Consider the following 17,869-nt stretch of genomic DNA (forward strand, 5'->3'; position numbering starts at 1 on the left):
TTGTGACACACTTAAGATTTGCTCGTGTGCGCCTTCCTGAGCCGATGACCGTGCAGGCGGAAGCGACAAGACTTCTCTTTTAGCGAGAGAAAAAAAAAAAAAAAAACACCTAGATGTTACTTTTAAAACACATAATGGAGTTTTTGTGTAGATGAGACCTCTTTGAGGTTCAGGTGAGGTATTTGAGTCCACCCAAAAAAAAAAAAAAAAAAAAAAGCCTTGAGAACCTTTTTGGCACAACGTTGGCTGTTCAGCTTGGTAGCTATGCCGACACCCTGAAAATATGTCTACCCTTTGCATATTATGCTGGTGTTGCTGATTTAGAGCGCCTTGTTGTAGGCCCCGAGTGCGTGCATACCAGAGGGAATGATCAAACAGCCAGGGGTATTTAATTTAAAAAAAAAAAAAGTCACAATTGCAGTTCCTTTCAGATAGTTCGCTGTCGTGGCCGCATTAGAGCGCCTCGTTGTAGGCTTTTAGCGCATGCACACCAGCTGCTGAACGCGATCCAATCCCGACTAACACGTGCTGAATTTCATCATTTTAACATCATAGTTACATAAACTTTTCAAACGGCTTCATCATAAGGTTATTTTCGGTTATTCGCATGTCGCCAAAAGTTGCTAAGTTCCCATGTTGTCCTTGACGACAGAATTGCGATTGCATGACATCACCACTCTCGCAAGAATATGTTTTGACGGCGCTGTATCAAAAATCATAGCGATGCGCTTATTTTAATAAACAGCTACTAGTTGAAAAAATGTTGACAAACACATTTGACAGTAATTTGACTGAATAACAGGCCGTTTATTGTCCACATGGAATGTGAAATTGAGAATTGTCATGCGGAATGAAAATAGATAAATACATAAATAGACAAAAATGTGACTTTTCAGCTCTTCCTGCAAAAACGCGAAGATCCAAACACAGGACATTGTTATTAAAATTAAAAAAATGTCATATTTAACAGAAACACATTTATATCATACTGTATTAATTTAAAATATTTTATGTTATGGTAAAGCATCACAATCTGTTACTGGAAAACAAAATCCTCCTTGACAGCATTTTTGGAAACAGTTTTGTTGGCTGAAAAAAATTAATGCTGAATTTAAAAAGAGCAAACCAAACATGTCTCCATAAAGGGGTGACGTTCAGCGGCCCCACCCGTCCACCTGGAACGTCAGAAGCCGTACTCCAGCGTCAGTCACACACCTGAACACACACACACACACACACAAAACACACCCTCTTCAGCACTTAGTCTTGTCCTGGTTTCGTGAACACACAGCACAACGTACAAAACACACCCTGCAGGCGAGCACACACAAAAAACAAACAAAAAAAGGAACACCCATGACCGCGGCGGAGTGGATTTGCACTTTGAAGCACATCGTCGCAACGTTAGAGGGCTCTCATCTCATCTGTTAATATTTTAGCATTATGAATTATAAATTGTGCGATTGGCTGGCAACCAGTTTTCCGGGTGTACCCTTGACAGCTGGGATAGGCTCCGGCGCTCCCCTCGACCCGCGAGGTGAAGAAAATGGATGGCTATTATAAAAGGTCATGTCATGTCATTATCCAGGCTGCTTATCCTCACAAGGGTTGCGGGAAAGCCCGAGCCGATCCCAGCTGGCTTCGGGTGAAAGACGAACTGCACCCTGAACTGGTCGCATGTCAGTCGCAGGGCAGATATCGACACCATCACTGAGCGGGAATTGATCCCACGCTGCCTGCATCAAAGGCAGGCATGTGTACCACTATCAGTGACCCGTATTATAGATCATTAGGTACTAATCAATTGCGTATTACTATGTATTTAATGCACTAGAGTAGTCTGGACGCGCCTGTGTGGAGTTTGCATGTTCTCCCCGTGCCTGCGTGGCTTTTCTCCGGGCACTCCGGTTTCCTCCCACATCCCAAAAATATCCAACATTAATTTGACACGCTAAATTGCCGCTAGGTGTGATGATTGAGAGTCCGACTGTTTGTCTCCATGTGCCCTGCGATTGGCTGGCAACCAGTTCAGAGTGTGCCAGTTGACAGCTGCGATAGGCTCCAGTACTCCCCGTGACCCTTGTGAGGATAAGCAGTTAAAATGATGGATGGATGAATATGAAGGAGTGTACCAAATAATAAAAGCTAGAGTGCTCATGTATGTAATTTTGATTCCAATTTTACGAGTGAATAGAAAAATAAATAACGGAGACTCTGTTGCTCACTGAGAGTTGAAACCTGAAGAAAACCGAAACAGCAGCGCTCCTCCGTTCAGCTCCACAGCGCCTCCCTCTGGACGTTTACTCAACTGCGGGAGACAGAGGCCCGACGTGGAACTTTTGAACAAAAGAAGAAATATCCATCCATCCGTTTTCTTCCCCGCTTATCCTCACGAGGTTCGCGGGGAGTGCTGGAGCCTATCCCAGCTGTCAACGGGTAAGAGGTGGGGTACACCCTGAACTGGTTGCCAGCCAATCGCAGGGCACATTGCCGCACTCACAATCACACCGAGGGGCAATTTAGAGTCTCCAATTAATATGACGTGTTTCCGGGATGTGGGAGGAAACTTGGAGTGTCACGGGGAGAACATGCCAAACCCTCACAGGGAGGGCTGGGATTGAACCCTGCACCTCAAAACTGTAAGCCCAACGCTCCGCAGCTCTACCACCGTGCCACCAAATAATGACGATAACAATTATGATAATGTTTCTTCTCAGTGAGTAAAAACTGATGTGAGCTTTTACCTGTGGACACAGCGGGTACCGGTTGAAGCGCTGGAAGTCTTTGTCATCAATCTGGAAGCCATCCAGCGGGATGAGGACCTCGCCCAGAAAAACTTTCCTGTGCAGGGAGCCCAAATGCCACACAGACGCCTGCAGTCGCTTCCCAGTCAGGAGCTTTCGCTCTATGTGGTACTGTTCGAAGCAAAAATATGATTAGGCGAGATCTATATATCTATTAAAAAAAAAAAGGAAAAAAATTGATGAAGTTTTGATATCACCGCATTAAAATTGTAACGTTATGACAATGAAACTGAAAAAAAACAAAAAGCAAAAAACACCATATTACTAGAAAGGCATATTATTATATTCATTTTGGGCTAACAGTAAGAGGGGGAAAAGTTGTAATATGAAAGGGGGAAAAAAGTTACAAGTAAAAGATAATGTTGATGGAATGTTCCAAAAGTGATGTGGAAATATGACCGTCGTTTCCAGCCTATAAACCGGGACTTTTTTCACACGCTTTCAACCCTGCGCTTTATGCTGTGATGCGGCTAATTTGTGCATTTTTTTTCCGAGCGGCCGCGAGGGGGCACTGGAGCGGGAAAGGTAAGAATGAGACCGGTGGAATATATGTGCAGAGGAAATGACTTTTACCGGCCCTGTTAGCGCTGCGCTAGCGTTAGGGCTGTGCTAGCGTGTTGCTGCTGTATTATTGGAGTGTTTCAGTGATATTTACCAGTAAGTTTTATTTTAATTGGCCCTGTTAGCGTTAGCGCTAATGTGGTGCTAGCGTTAAACTCTTGCTGTGTACCGTCTTTCGTTGTAAATATCTCGTGTTTCAATGTGGGCACTTGCGGCTTTTACATAGCTACTGCGTATGTATGTACCAAATTGGTATTTCCTTTACAAATGTACTCGGTGCGGCTTGTAACCAGCTGCGCTCTGTAGGCCAGGAATTACGGTAAATGAAAAATATTATGAGAAATAAAGAGTAATCTCATGAAAATAAAATTTGGAGAAGAAAAAAACATTTTTAATATTGCAGGAGAAAAAAAAACAAAAAGTTGCAAAATTGCAAGAAATTACATTCAATTAAATTAAATAAAAAAAATAAAATTAAATTCATTGGAAAAAAAGCTATATTTTGTTAGACAAGAAAAATCTTAATTTTAAAGAAAAAATGTCATAACCCCCCTTCCTTCTTGATTATTATGATGTCCACGTAGGCGCAGCCCGAACGCGTCTTACTTGAAAACGTTCATTGAAAACCGGGCTGGTGGTGTTTCTCTTGACTGCAGTCTTGCGTTTGTCGCTCTTGGGGGGCATCACGTAGAGTTTCACGTACCTACGGATGGACATCGTACAACTATTTCAGTTGTTTGGAAGCACGCAAAAACACCCCCCCGCCCCCATGAAAAAAAAGAAGATATTTTCAAAAGTGTCACGGCTTGTGCTCACGGGTGACACCTCTTCTTCCGGGCGTCTCCGTGGGGAAGGTTTCGACACTCTCCCACGGTGACTTCCAAGCAGGAGGCGTCGGCGTTGTAGGCCAGAGCCAGCTCCACGTCACCCCCCGTGCTGACGGGCTCCAGCGGGCTGCCGTCCGCACTGATGCTGCCGTAACTCCCCTGCCGGAGGAAACGAAAACAACTTCCTTTTTAAATTAAGACGATCAAATGACGATGACGTTTTGCAGAGTGTGCCGAGCTGCGTCTTGGGCGCACCCGCCGATTTCCAGCAGAGTTTTCCCAATTATTGGAGGTTTCGTCTTCTGGGCCCGTGTGCCAGCCTTCCTGGTCGCTGTCCTTGCTTCTCTTGAACAGGTTGGGAAGACTTTGGCCTTGGTAGAGCTGAGAGGAATATTTTGAAGAAAAAAAAAATAAAAAGTGTTATCATGAATGAAATAATCATTCAAAACCAAACAGACATAAAAAAAAGAGACCAGCTAGCACTTGACTACATTATCCTAAATTCTAATATTTGTTCCAATAAATTCTACTAATTGATTCCGAATGGTTTAAGCATTAAAGAGTGCTTTAGTCCTTTGACATATTAATTTTACAGCACAGTGGACTCGTGGTTAGTATCTTCCTTCCACTTCTAAAATCTGTTTATTTCTTGCCTTGTTTTATTTTAATATGGAAAAATAACATTTACAGTGTTTTTGCAAATACTGTGGAGTAGTTCAGAACGTCCATACATTTGGCGACGTCACGTTACAGCGCTGAAAAGTGTGCGCGAGCGCCACTGAGCTAAAAAAAAAAAAAAGACTGGACGGGTCATTGGCCACCAAAAGTGAAGTCGCCATCTGCCATCTTGATGCTCCCAAAACAGCGATTAATTGTGTTAATCGCCAGTTTCGTGGCTGTGAGAAAACATTCCACAGGTAAATTAAAAAGATTTACTTTGACACTGCTAAAGTTTATTTATAAAAGTTTTTTTTAAATTTTCTAATGAGCTTAATTCACTTGAACAAAGTTTTGTTAACGGTTGTTGTTGTTGATGTTCACTGTTCATGCTCTGCTTCACCTTTGCAGGCCGCCGGTTTTTCGCATAAATAATTTCCCAAACTTCTTCAGTGGATAAGCAAGAAAACACATTTTCTGTAAAATTTTTGATGAATGTCATAATACAGAACTCTGCAAATTGAATTTGATTTTCAAATGCGAGGAAACGAGTTTAAATGTTCTGTCTGAAATTGGATGTCACAGAGACAACAAATGAACAATGCGTTTAGCATGTATTTTCCCATTGCGGGTCCTTATTTTCCCAAATTTTTTTCATGTTTTAATGACAAAAAAAACGCTTAGTTTTTTGCCATGTTATGATGGTAGTGCTTCACAGCGTATTTTGGGAAAAGTTAACATGTCACGGAAATCGGGCCCGAGGTAATATGCAACGTTTCTTGCTAGTCACAGTGTTTATATATCTTTCCTTTACACTTACACCTTTTTTGGCTTACGAAGTCGAATTAAAAATCCTTCATCTTACCAGAACTGAAAAAATGTCAAGCTCACGTGACCATTTTTAATTCTACATGCTAAATTTTGAGAAAAACACCACTATAATCCAACCTGTAAAGCATGTCCGCCACACGTTTTGGGAGTGCCAAGATGGCGACCAACTGGCTTCAACCAATCGACACACCGCTAGATATGTATGCGCTATCCTGTTTTGTTTTTTAGGTCAGTGATTCTGAACAGTAATATTAGGCTTGATGCTAATGCCAAAACGTTTAAATTTTGTCACTTTCATGACCGAACACTATCTACTCACTTTTCCAGTTTTGCTGACGTTGGTGTCAGAAAGGCTCTTCTGGGTGCCGTAATGCGAATGTTTGGCGCGGTTGACGTTCAGCAGGTTGAGGTCGTTGTGAGACGAGGACGTCTCTACAAAAAAAAAAAAAAATTAAAAACGAAATAAACAACAACCAATTGGAGCGTCTCGGTGGTGTCACAGGATTTTGCGCAACACTATTGCTGTCCAACTTGACGCAATTTTGCCCTCAATGCTCTGATTAGCATCGTAAGGAAGTAACATTTGAAACTGTTAAAAAAAAAAAAAGAAAAAAAACTTCTATGTTGACTTTATCTCATGTGGTCAATTTTGATTTGCGACTGATTATTTTGAACTGCGCAAGCCTTTTAACTTACGACTTACTTTTAACATCGCTCGTGAACGAAAACAGAAGATCTTCCACTGCTTTGGGAATCAGGCTGGACCTTCTGGAATCCTGAAGATTAAAAAAAAAATTAAATAACATTATTAGCACCCAGCGGGTGTAATTTGCATCAAAACCGAACTCGTGAGCGTGTACTTTACCCGTGATTTGCTCACAAAGTCGAATCCCGACTGAGCCAGTGGAGTGGGTGGGACAATTTCTATATGACTATACGAAAATAGAAAATGATTTTTTTAAAAGAAAATTGCAAATGCACATACACAGAGTGAGATTTAAAGATACCTCAGCACATTGTAGGTCTTCAAGAGTTTCTCCCCAACTGTGTTGTATTTGTCTGTAGAGCAAAAATAAAATAAATAAATAATAATTCAATTCAAATAATTTTTCAGTCGATTAATTCACTTAAACAAACCTGTTATAGCGGGAAACTTCTTCATCTTTTCCTCTAGAAACCAGTCTCCGGACCGGATCTTTACTTCCCTGGGAAGACACAACCAATGAATAAAAAAACGCGCAGCTGGTAAATCATTCCAGAGCATTGTTGCATTAGTGTGGACACCCTACAACTAGTTTGTCTTTGATGAATTTTATGCAAAGCATCTGGTCTTTTTTTGGCAAGGATTCTATTGGCGTTATTAAGTGATGTTGATTGAAATCCTTTTGTACAAGCACTCCATTTTTTTAAGAAGGAAATCACTCGATGGCTGGGTCAGGTCGTCAAAGGGCTTTTCCACACCGCGACAACGAGGCACTCTAAAGCATGTCCAAACACTGGCTGTTCCTTCTGAATTTCCTCCAGCCCCCTCCTCGCTTTTCCCCCTTGACATACGTGCACTCACAGCTGACAACGAGGCGCTCTAAAGCAGCCGCGGTTCTTCAGTTGGAAGATTTTACAAACGCAGCGGAATCATTGAAAGAAACCGAGTGAGTGACTCACGCTGAACGTCGTCTACCTGTAGGCGTAGCAGATGGTGCACTTCCACCCCGCCGCTCCAACGCAGACGCGGCACTTGACGCACACTCGGTGGCTGCAACCACGGCAGACGGCGCCCTTGTTGCAGAACCTCCCCAGCGGCGTCTGGCAGCGGGCGCACGTCCGCTCGCCGTACTCCGCGGAGTACCTCTTGGCGCCTCTCCTGCGGAGCTCCTGGAGCCGGAATTTCATTGTCCTGCGGCGACAGAGGAAATCAGTCGACGGTAATTCGCATTGATTGGTTATTGATTGGTTGTAAGAAAACAACAACAAAGCAGAAACCAGCGGGTGAGGGTCTTTACTGTCATCAATAAACAGTGAAGGGCTTGCAATTTCAGTGTAAAAAGAGTCATAATTAAATGGTAATCATTTCTTTCTGCTCGTCATTGGACAGCAGCAATTTCCAACAATACGGTGAGAGAATGGAGATTCCCTAGTAGGAACACGTCACTCACCTGATCCGATCTTCTTCCATCGTACGCAACATTTTGTCTCTCCGAAGCACTTGCAGGATCTTCTCCCTTTCGGGAGCTTGAAGCAAACTCAAGTCCATCATTGGTCTCTCCCGATCACTTTCCCTGCACCGGATCTGATCCTGAACGCCTCTTCAGCATCTGAAAGATTCAAGAAGCGTGTACGTGATTATGGTGGTCTCTGTCAGAACCAGATGGCTACGTATAGACTCGCCACTGTTCGTCTTCAGTCTAAAAGTCTTTTTGTGTAAAATTATCTACAAGCTTTTTCTGGTACTGCAGAGGAGCTCAGGATCGCTGTCACTATCTGTTTCAGTCCGTCATCAGTCCCCACCCTTAAATGGCCCCGACGTTGATTGAACCTCTCCCGGCAATGGCAGACCCTGCATTATTGATAGCTGGCCGAGCTCCCGTGTTTTGTACTTCGGCCTTTTTGAGCGCTCATATTGACATGGGGAAAACCTCGATGTGAATCATCTGAAACGGAAAATGAGTTATTTTCCACTTCTGCGAACCTGAAATGACGATTAACGACATTACAAAAGACTAATAAGAAATCCACTAGTTGCCTGAGAGGCTAAAATTATCCCTTGCAACAGGCCCATATTTCATTTTGAGAAAGAACCGGTACATTCATAAGTGCACTAAATAGCATGAAACGACAGTGAAGAAAATAAGTATTTGAACACCCTGCTATATTGCAAGTTCTCCCACTTAGAAATCATGGAGGGGTATAAACTTTTCATCGAAGGTTCATGTCCACTGTGAGAGATAATCTAAGAAGAAAAATCTACAAATCACAATGTATGATTTTTTAACGATTCATTTGTGTGATACAGCTGCAAATAAGTATTTGAACACCTGTCGATCAGCGAGAATTCTGACCCTCAAAGACCTGTTAGTCCGCCTTTAAAAGTCCACCTCCACTCCATGTATTGTCCTGTGTGTGAGGTTGTTAGCTGCATAAAGACACCTGTTCACCCCATCCAATCAGCAAGACTCAAACTTATAACATGGCCAAGACCAAAGAGCTGTCCAAAGACACCAGAGACAAAATTGTACAACTCCAGACGGCTGGAAAGGGCGACGCAGAAATTGCCAAGCAGCTTGGTGAAAAAAGGTCCACTGTTGGAGCAATCATTAGAAAATGGAAGAAGCTAAACATGACGGTCGATCTCAATCGGAGTGGAGCCCCATGCAAGATATCACCTCGTGGGGTCTCAATGATCCTTAGAACGGTGAGGAATCAGCCCAGGACTACACGACGGGACTTGGTCAATGACCTGAAAAGAGCTGGCACCACCGTTTCCAAGGTGACTGTTGGGAATACGGCATGGAAGGTTCCCCTGTTAAACCACGCGACAAGGTCTGTCTTAAGTTTCCCAATGACCATTTGGATGATGGAGAGAAGTCATGGGAGAAAGTTTTGTGGTCAGATGAGACCAAAATGGAACTTTTGGGTCATATTTCCACTAACCGTGTTTGGAGGAAGACGAATGATGAGTTCCATCCCAAGAACGCCATGCCTACTGTGAAGCACGGGGGTGGGAGAATTATGCTTTGGGGGTGTTTTTCCTGCACACGGGGCAGGACCATTGCACTGTATTAAGGAGAGGATGACCGCAGCCATGTATTGTGACATTTTGGGGAACAACCTCTTTCCCTCAGTCGGAGCATTGAAGATGGGTCGTGGCTGGGTCTTTCAACATCACAATGACCCCAAAGCACACAGCCAGGAAAACCAAGGAGTGGCTCCCTAAGAAGCATATCAAGATTCTGGCGTGGCCTAGCCAGTCTCCAGACCCAAACCAATAGAAAATCTTTGGAGGGAGCTGAAACTCTGTGTGTGCAAACCTGGTGAAAAACTACAGGAAACATTTGACCTCTGTAATTGCAAACAAAGGCTACTGTAGCAGATATTAACATTGTTTTCCCTCAGGTGTTCAAATACTTATTTGCAGCAGTATCACACAAATAAATAATTTAAAAAAAAATCATACATTGTGATTTCTGGATTTTTCTTTTTAGATGATCTCCCTCACAGTGGACATGCACCGAGCATGAAAATTTCAGACCCCTCCATGATTTCTAAGTGGGAGAGCTTGCAATATAACAGGGTGACCAAATACTTATTTTGTTGTGTGTACAAGTACAGTTTGACTTTATAACAAGATTAATTAATAAAACGCTGCAGTGCGCTTGGCGGTGCCGAAGTGGCCTCACCTCTGTGAAGCAAGAAATTGTGGGCGGCCACACAGCGGCTCTGACAGTAAAATGATATACGGCGAAATACTTCGGTACTCGAGCCTGCGTGGGGTAGCTGACGTATTTCCTCACCATCAGCTGAGGTTCCTGAAAGCGCCCACCCACCCCCTTCCTTGCAAGCCCGAAAAAAAGAACAACTGTAAATTGTCACACGTCTCTCTCGTTAAGCTTTGCGACACGTCAGAAAAATTTGATTGAATGGAGTCTGAAGACGTGCAAAAACTTGAAATGTGCACATCACAAACCCCAAAACATGTTTTTTTTTTCCTCCCTCTTTGTCGAAATACCTTAAAATGACAAAAACACAAGTCCTCAAAAGTAGAATCGCTGTCATGAACTAGAAATAAAAAAATAGTATAAAGTTCAAGCGCTTACCGTTTGGGCTCCCACGGACAGAACGCGTGGAGGTCTAACGCGACTGCTGCGTTCGCGCACACTCGGGAAACTCAAAACACGTCCTTCCTTTTTGGTGTGTGCGTGTGCGTGCTCGTAATGCTGCAATCTGAGATGAAGGCTTCCTGGGTGTGTTTTCATTCAGCCAATTCCACAGCGCGCGACGTTTCTTGGCCGCGGTTTAATTAAATTAAAGATTCATACAGTCGCAAACACACAAGAAAATAATTAATCATTTATAGAATGTTAATATGCTGTAAATCTACACTTGTTGCACGATTTCTCCAATATAGAATTATAGTTTTGTTTGTAAGATTACATTTTCAAGGTTAGGCTTGTATCTAAATTTGAAGATGATTGCTGAAACGTGCAAAAACTGAGAACCATGTCGCACTCATTTGAGGAGCTTTAGTGTTCAACGCGCTGCGTTGTGGCCGTGGACTGTAATAGATGTCCATCCATCCAATGTTCTTCGCCGCTTATCCTCACGAGGGTCGCGGGGAGTGCTGGAGCCTATCCCAGCTGTCAACGGGCAGGAGGCGGGGTACACCCTGAACTAGTTGCCAGTCAATCGCAGGGTACATGGAGAAAGACAACACTCGCAATCACACCTAGGGGCAATTTAGAGTGCCCAATTAATGTTGAATGTTTTTGTGATGTGTGAGAAAACCGGAGTGCCCGGAGAAAGCCCAAGCATGCACGGGGAGAACATGCAAACTCCACACAGGCGGGTCCGGGATTGAACCCGGGACCTCAGAACTGTGAGGCCAACGCTTTACTAGCTGATCCACCGTGCCGCCTGTAATAGATGTGTTTTTTCTAAATTCGGCATAGCTAAATGTAAATACAGTATTTGGGGGTGGGCGGGCGGTGGCAAGAAAATGTGAGTTCTGTGAAAACATTTAAAAAATATTAACACATATAATGCCATAAATGTACTCATTTATACCCGAGCAGGGTGACGACACTGGTGTGCAATATGGGGGTCCACACAAGTACACAAATACAGTACACACACACGTGCACACGAGACACTTTACATTCCAAGGTCTACACCAGAGGTGTCAAACTCAAGGCCCGGGGGGCCAGATCCGGCCCGCTGCATGATTTTATGTGGCCAGCGAAGGCAAATCATGTACATGAACGTCTGTGATTTTTGGTGATAATCTGTAACAAACTTTCCAACTGTCACATCATAAATGATAAAGTTGAGATATCGCAAGCATTTATGTGTTACCAAACATGAACAACAGTTGAAAAACTCATTACGCTAGATTTCTGATTCAAAACCAATTCATAGATTTGATCTGTAAATATCATGAGGCGAAAGATTTTTATGGATTCACAGTCACGACAGCCCTCTGAGGGAAATCATAACTACAATGTGGCTCGCGACAAAAACGAGTTTGACACCCCCCTGGTCTACACGCTCAAGGTTGGAATCATGCGCAAACGTGCACAAACTCCCAAATATATTTCTGGACTATGTAGAATGATTCATAAGTTCAGAAATGACCCCCACCCTCAAAAAAAACAAAAAAACAAAAACCCAAAAAGATATAATATAGCAATGTGAGCCCTTCAATGGTACGAGTACAAATGCATCTCAATAATGGGAGAATAAAGAATAATTATGGAAAACCTTTGTAGTAGTTCACTTTGAATAATGAAGTATATATGACATCAATTCACTCCATAAAGAGTTCAATATTTATTTCACATTTTACAGTTTTGATGACATTGTAGTTTACAGCGAATAACCCCCCCCCTCCCGAATTCAGCACCTCAAGAAATTCAGTTATTACACAAGAAACAGTCGACATTATTTTGAACAGAATCTGTATAATACTGTATATGACTTTTTTAAAAAAAATATTAAAATCAATCCATTTTTCAATACGATTCCAATTCACCGAGATGCACTCGTAACGTCCCGGCTGTTCCTTCCGAACGTTGGAGCCCCACGTCAGCAGAATCGTTTTCGACCGGCGCCGGTCCGTCTTTGGCTCTGCCGTCCAAAAGCAAATCCATCTTTTTCGTGAGGATTAACGAAATCTACAACCGATGTACGGCATTCAGTATGTACAACAATCACTGAAGTGCCATAGGGAAAAAAAAAAAATATGAGTAAAATTCTACCTGACTATTTGAAAGAAATGAGGCAGCAAGTGCGAGAGAACCAATTGGATTTTGGACCAAAATGAATAATCCCCCCCCCCCCCCACCCCCCCCTCCTTCAGTTCTACATACACTCATATTCAAACGTGTAAAAATGTCTTGAGCTGCAGCGTCTCATCCACCGACAACCTGTCGTGGTAGAAGCTGAGTCCGGTCAGCAGTTCCACGTCGCGGACCCGGGCCGTGTGCAGCTGCATCCAGTCTTGCGTCCACGTTAAATCCGAGCCGGTCTGTGGATGGATTTGGGGGCGCGCGACCCGTTTTAGGAGGAGAAACCCGCCGAAGCGTTCTGAGCCCGCGTGTCGGCGGTACTCACGGTGCAGCTCTCGGTGTAGTCGGGTCTGTGCGGCAGGATGAAGGACCTGACCCTGAGAGGACCCTCGCAGTTCGTGGGTCCAAAGGCGGGATTCTTACAACTGGTCAGGATCACGAAGAAATGGGTCGGCACGGGGGCTTTGTTTCTGGAGAAACACGAGACCGGCGTTCCTAATGAAGTGGCGTCCTCTCATGATGACAGAAAATTTAATAGACCCAAATGTCCATATATGGAACCGTATTTTGATGAACGATTGGAATTCAAAGTACAATCTTGGAGAGATTAAGTGTGCATTGTCTTTTATGGCCAATATCGTAAAAAAAAAAAGTAAATAAAATAAATAATATAAATAAAATAAATAAATACAACATAATGAGACTCAACTGATTAGCATCATAAATCCTCATAAATGTTTGCAAGTGGAGCGAAATCATATGCTCAAAATGCCCACACACAAAAATGTTATTTAACTTCCTATTTACTCTATTAATTATGTATCCATCCATCCATCCATCCATCCATTTTCTTTGCCGCTTATCCTCACAATTTAGAGTAGGCAATTTAGTGTCCAATTAATGTTGCATGTTTTGGGGATGTGGGAGGAAACTGGAGCGCCTCAAGAAAACCCACGCAAGCACGGGGAGAATATGCAAACTCCACACAGGCAGGTGCGGGATTGAACCCGGGACCTCAGAACTGTGATGCCAACTCTTTACCAGCTGGACACCGAGCAACCCTTTTATTATGTATCATTTACTTATTTTCCAAAGCTCTTTAAATGTTAAAACTTTGTTTTGACGAAAATTTTAAATACAAGCTCCATGTGGAAATCAACAATCCATATTTAGAATGCAATAACCACAACGATAACTATCGATATTATTATTTCTGTAGTTTAATACATTTGCATCCACTTGCTGGGGAAGTGGTTTCATTATTTCAATTATTTTCTCAAGCATATTTTTTTTTAAAGTTAATTTTTGACTACTTGTACATTGCATTGCAGATTTTCACATATTTACTATGTTGAGGAGTCAAAGAAAATACATAATTCATCAATGTGTTCAAGTTATAGACTAAGATAAAGATAAGATAAGATAAAATGATTAATAATGATTACTGGACATTGTGAAAATGAAGCTTCTTGTTTTACTGTGTCAATAGTTATCTGTACTGTATATCATTTTTGCTACCATGATATTAGCAGGCTCAAAAATATATTATAGTCCTTTAGGTATTTATTTTTAGCTGGTGTATTTTGATTCATTTATTGCCGGAGACCAATGGGAATAAAATCGAACCGAGGAAGAATTTTATGATTGAAGTGAAAATGAAAACAGATGCAGAAAACGCGTCAACGACTTACGGCGCAAGATTCTTGAAGGCGTCCACTTTTCCGTTATAATCTTCATCAAATATTGGACCGCTCACGACGTTGACGCCGTTCAGCTGCTCCGAATACCTCGGAAGCAGGACACCGTGGAAATAGTTCCAAACGGCTGTTTGTGAGAGGAAAATACACAGACAAAAATAGTTTTTGTTAGTGTCACACACGCTCACGAGTGTCAAGGTGCTTATGCTGTGCCACATTTAAAAATATAAACATGACAAACTAAGAATCACACTGAGCTTTATGGAATTTTTTTTTATGCAACTTAATGTGCTCACCTTTAAATGCGGGGAACATTGGCACCATGTTGCTTGTGATGAGTGACTCGCTCCAACCATCTTTGCCGCTCAGGTCTTTTGGAAGAAAATTAGCAAAACACGCAAAAAATGTAAAAAATACGAGTTGTATACATTACAATGAACGCTTGCATATTAACGATTTGGCATTTGTGAGTTACTGTTCATTTCCCGGACAAACGTTACCATACTGCTTTTTTTTTTTTTTTTTTTTGACATGACGATGCAGTTTTGAAACGCGTCAGGCGAGCACGCGGCATGCATCGACTCACTTGGGGGGTGCAGCAGGCCGCGGGTGCTGTCGTCGCCGCACGTCTGGCTGCTGGCTGCAGGCACGCGGACGTCGGCGCGAATACACGCCTCCAGAGACGGGCTCGGGGGCTCCGCTGCGGGCTGAAAGACCGGATCGGTCAGGAGTCACAGGTACAGTGTCGGGACTGCGGGCCACTGGGACCTTGGGCGTCGCAATGGCAAATTGTAATACTCAAAAACCAATGCACGTGGAAAAATACAAAATACATACTCGCTACTGCTGTACAATGTATTAATCATGTAAGCCACTTATGTATTAACAGTATAACTATTTTTAGCTTCCACACAGCGCAACAACGAGGCACTCTAAAGTGGCCACGCCAGCGAAAAAAAAAACAATTTTCCTTTTCAAAGAAAACAACGAGGCGCTCTACACAAGAGAGTCTGGTCCACATGACTGTCAAATCACAGTTTAAGAAAGTAGAATTAAAAAAAAAAAAAAAATATATATATATATAGATATAATAATAGTAATAATAAAACATAAAATAAATAAAAATTAAAAAATAAAATAATAATGACACAATAAATAAATATATAAATACATTTTCTGTGCATGCACCCGAGCCCAACAACGAGGCGCACGGTGCTAACTACGCACCACGATTGCGCCAGGTAAAAACTGATATGAACAAAGGCCGTCAAGGTTTAATACAGTGAAGGAAATAGTTCATATTTTGTTTTAGAAATGCCTCTAAAATCTGAATGAAAAGAAAAGAAAAGTTGCAAAAGAGTGTTGGGGCTATTTATCCACAAATGAATACGAGACAGTTGTCAGTCTTTGCACATATTTTTTAGGAGTTATCTACAGTATTATCTATTTTTTTTTAACATAATGTAACATAAAGAATCACTCATTGTGTAGTGGTACACACGACTGCCTTTGGTGAAGGCAGCGTGGGATCGATTCCCGCTCAGTGATGGTGTCGATATCTGCCCTACGACTGACTGGCGACCAGTTCAGGGTGTAATCCGCCTTTCGCCCGAAGCTACCTGGCATAGTAGTCTCCAGCTTTCCTGCAACCGTTGTGAGGATAAGCGGCTTGGATAACGACATGACTTAACATAATGTAACATAACATTTAGAGTATATTGTGATAGACCGTATGATAGCGCCCCAAAATTTTAAAACCTCCTTGTCAAGAACCGCTAAAGTATGTGATTTGGGGTCGCCACGACGATGACAGAATGTAGGCTTCCTGTTGCTAGCCAGTCTCCCAACTATTATTTCCGGGTCAAATGAGAACACATTTCGATTCCAAGGTGTCAGAAAGCAACTAATCACTCCCTAGGCAGCGGCTACAACATTTGTGGCTCGAAATAACACTTGGAGTGAGTGACAACACCACCAACGCAGATGCACACGGGAGTAGTAGAAGGCCGGGGGATTAGCGTCATTACTACGTGCGCGCCATGTGAACAATGTTGAAGCTCACTGCATAGTGGCTGCACCCTGTACTCAACCTGGGCGTCCCGCACATTGGAGCGGCAAAGACAACTTATGCATAATATTAGAAATGACATAAAGACAGCAACTGGCCAATAAAGCTGATTCTGATTCTGACTTGCAAGAAGGCTCGGGAAAAAAAAGGGGGAGGCCAGTGAACTCAAATAAAGGTCAAGGGTGACTGAAGATTATGGAGCAATGTTATTATTTTGCAGTCCTGGGTGACAAATATTCTACAATATTATACACAGGTTGGGGAAGCCCCAGAGCACAATATTATGGAAAAATTAATTTATATCAGTAGTTTATTTAAAATGGGGAAACTCATATGGTAGATTAATTATTAATTAATCTTTAATTAATTAATAATTATACAATTTAATATCTATAATAATATATATAATGTATATAATAATATTATAATTATATAATCATTAAATAATAAATAGCATTAATCATTGCTGATGATGAGGAACATGAGAAAATGCAAATTCCAACATCTATCTATTGATTTTTTTTTGCCGCTTATCCTCACAAGGGGCACAGGGAGTGCTGGAGCCTATCCCAGCTGTCAACCCGTCAATGGGCAGGAGGCGGGCTACACCCTGAACTGGTAGCCAGCCAATCGCGGGGCACATGGAGACAGACAGCAGTCGCACTCACACACACACCTACGGGCAATTTAGAGTGTCCAATTAATGTTGTGTTAATGTAACGTAGAAAACCCACGTAGGCACGGGGAGAACATGCAAACTCCACGCAGGCAGGCCCTGGATCGAACCCGGGTCCTCAGAACTGTGAAGCCAACGCTTTTCAGCTACTCCACCGTGCCGCCCATAATGAAAGATGTTAAGGAAAGAAAGATGTTAAATTTTATTTTATTGCAAGCTACTGCCCCCGCGACCTGACCCAGAAAAGCGGTAGAAGAAGGATAGATGGATGGACGGATGGATGGGAACTGCAATTTGGTTTTCCCAGTCGAGAACTCATCACTTATTAGGACTGAATACACACACGCTGCACCAAATATTTCATTATTCTTTTTTTTTTTTTTTTTTTTCTATGGTTCTATTTTGTAGCCGATGAGTCACCAATTTAAAATATGAGAATATTACATAGGAAACAATCCAAAATGATATATATATTTTTGTAGTCAATGTTGTTATTGGGCGGCATGGTGCCTCAGCTGGTAAAGCGTTGGCTTCACAGTTCTGACGACCGGGGTTCAAATCCCGGCCCCACCTATGTGGAGTTTGCATGTTCTTCCCGTGGCTGCGTGGGTTTTCTCCGGGCACTCCAGTTTCCTCCCACATCCCAAAAACATGCAACATTAATTGGACACTCTAAAATTGACCCCTCCGTACAGGGCACTTAACCACGCCTCCTGAAGTTAAGTCACGCCACGTGTGCTAACCTCAGAC

The 17,869-nt window shown here is 42.5% G+C and overlaps 2 protein-coding genes across 2 annotated transcripts in view; both read right to left on the minus strand.

Annotated features, from left to right (window-relative positions):
• Positions 1 to 808: 808 nt before the first annotated feature.
• Positions 809 to 10,548, minus strand: sytl3 (synaptotagmin-like 3). The gene is made up of 13 exons (XM_061812574.1): positions 10,492 to 10,548; positions 7,834 to 7,992; positions 7,359 to 7,574; positions 6,818 to 6,885; positions 6,688 to 6,739; positions 6,546 to 6,612; positions 6,384 to 6,456; positions 6,000 to 6,112; positions 4,448 to 4,573; positions 4,182 to 4,351; positions 3,972 to 4,068; positions 2,745 to 2,915; positions 809 to 1,215 (listed from the first exon to the last, which is right to left on the minus strand). Exons 2-13 carry the CDS (start codon positions 7,932 to 7,934, stop codon positions 1,204 to 1,206), a joined length of 1,266 nt encoding a protein of 421 aa, XP_061668558.1. The 5' UTR covers positions 7,935 to 7,992; positions 10,492 to 10,548; the 3' UTR covers positions 809 to 1,203.
• Positions 10,549 to 12,276: 1,728 nt separating this feature from the next.
• enpp1 (ectonucleotide pyrophosphatase/phosphodiesterase 1) overlaps positions 12,277 to 17,869 on the minus strand; it is a 31,575-nt gene continuing 25,982 nt past the window's right edge. The window contains exons 19-23 of the mRNA XM_061812798.1: positions 14,962 to 15,082; positions 14,672 to 14,746; positions 14,370 to 14,502; positions 13,004 to 13,148; positions 12,277 to 12,917 (exon numbers count right to left, since the gene is read on the minus strand). Of these exons, the coding sequence (XP_061668782.1) occupies positions 12,768 to 12,917; positions 13,004 to 13,148; positions 14,370 to 14,502; positions 14,672 to 14,746; positions 14,962 to 15,082 (624 nt within the window). The 3' untranslated portion in view covers positions 12,277 to 12,767. The remainder of the gene's footprint in view (positions 12,918 to 13,003; positions 13,149 to 14,369; positions 14,503 to 14,671; positions 14,747 to 14,961; positions 15,083 to 17,869) is intronic.

The sequence above is a fragment of the Syngnathoides biaculeatus genome, chromosome 23 (genome assembly GCF_019802595.1).
Source record: "Syngnathoides biaculeatus isolate LvHL_M chromosome 23, ASM1980259v1, whole genome shotgun sequence".
NCBI lineage: Eukaryota > Metazoa > Chordata > Actinopteri > Syngnathiformes > Syngnathidae > Syngnathoides > Syngnathoides biaculeatus.

Coding starts and splice junctions, on each gene's coding strand:
- sytl3 (XM_061812574.1), bottom strand. CDS start 7,934: ATGATGGACTTGAGTTTGCTTCAAGCTCCCGAAAGGGAGAAGATCCTG. Junction 6,886..7,358: donor ACCATCTGCTACGCCTACAG/GTAGACGACGTT, acceptor GTGTCTTCCCAG/GGAAGTAAAGATCCGGTCCG. Junction 4,069..4,181: donor CGGAAGAAGAGGTGTCACCC/GTGAGCACAAGC, acceptor GTCCATCCGTAG/GTACGTGAAACTCTACGTGA.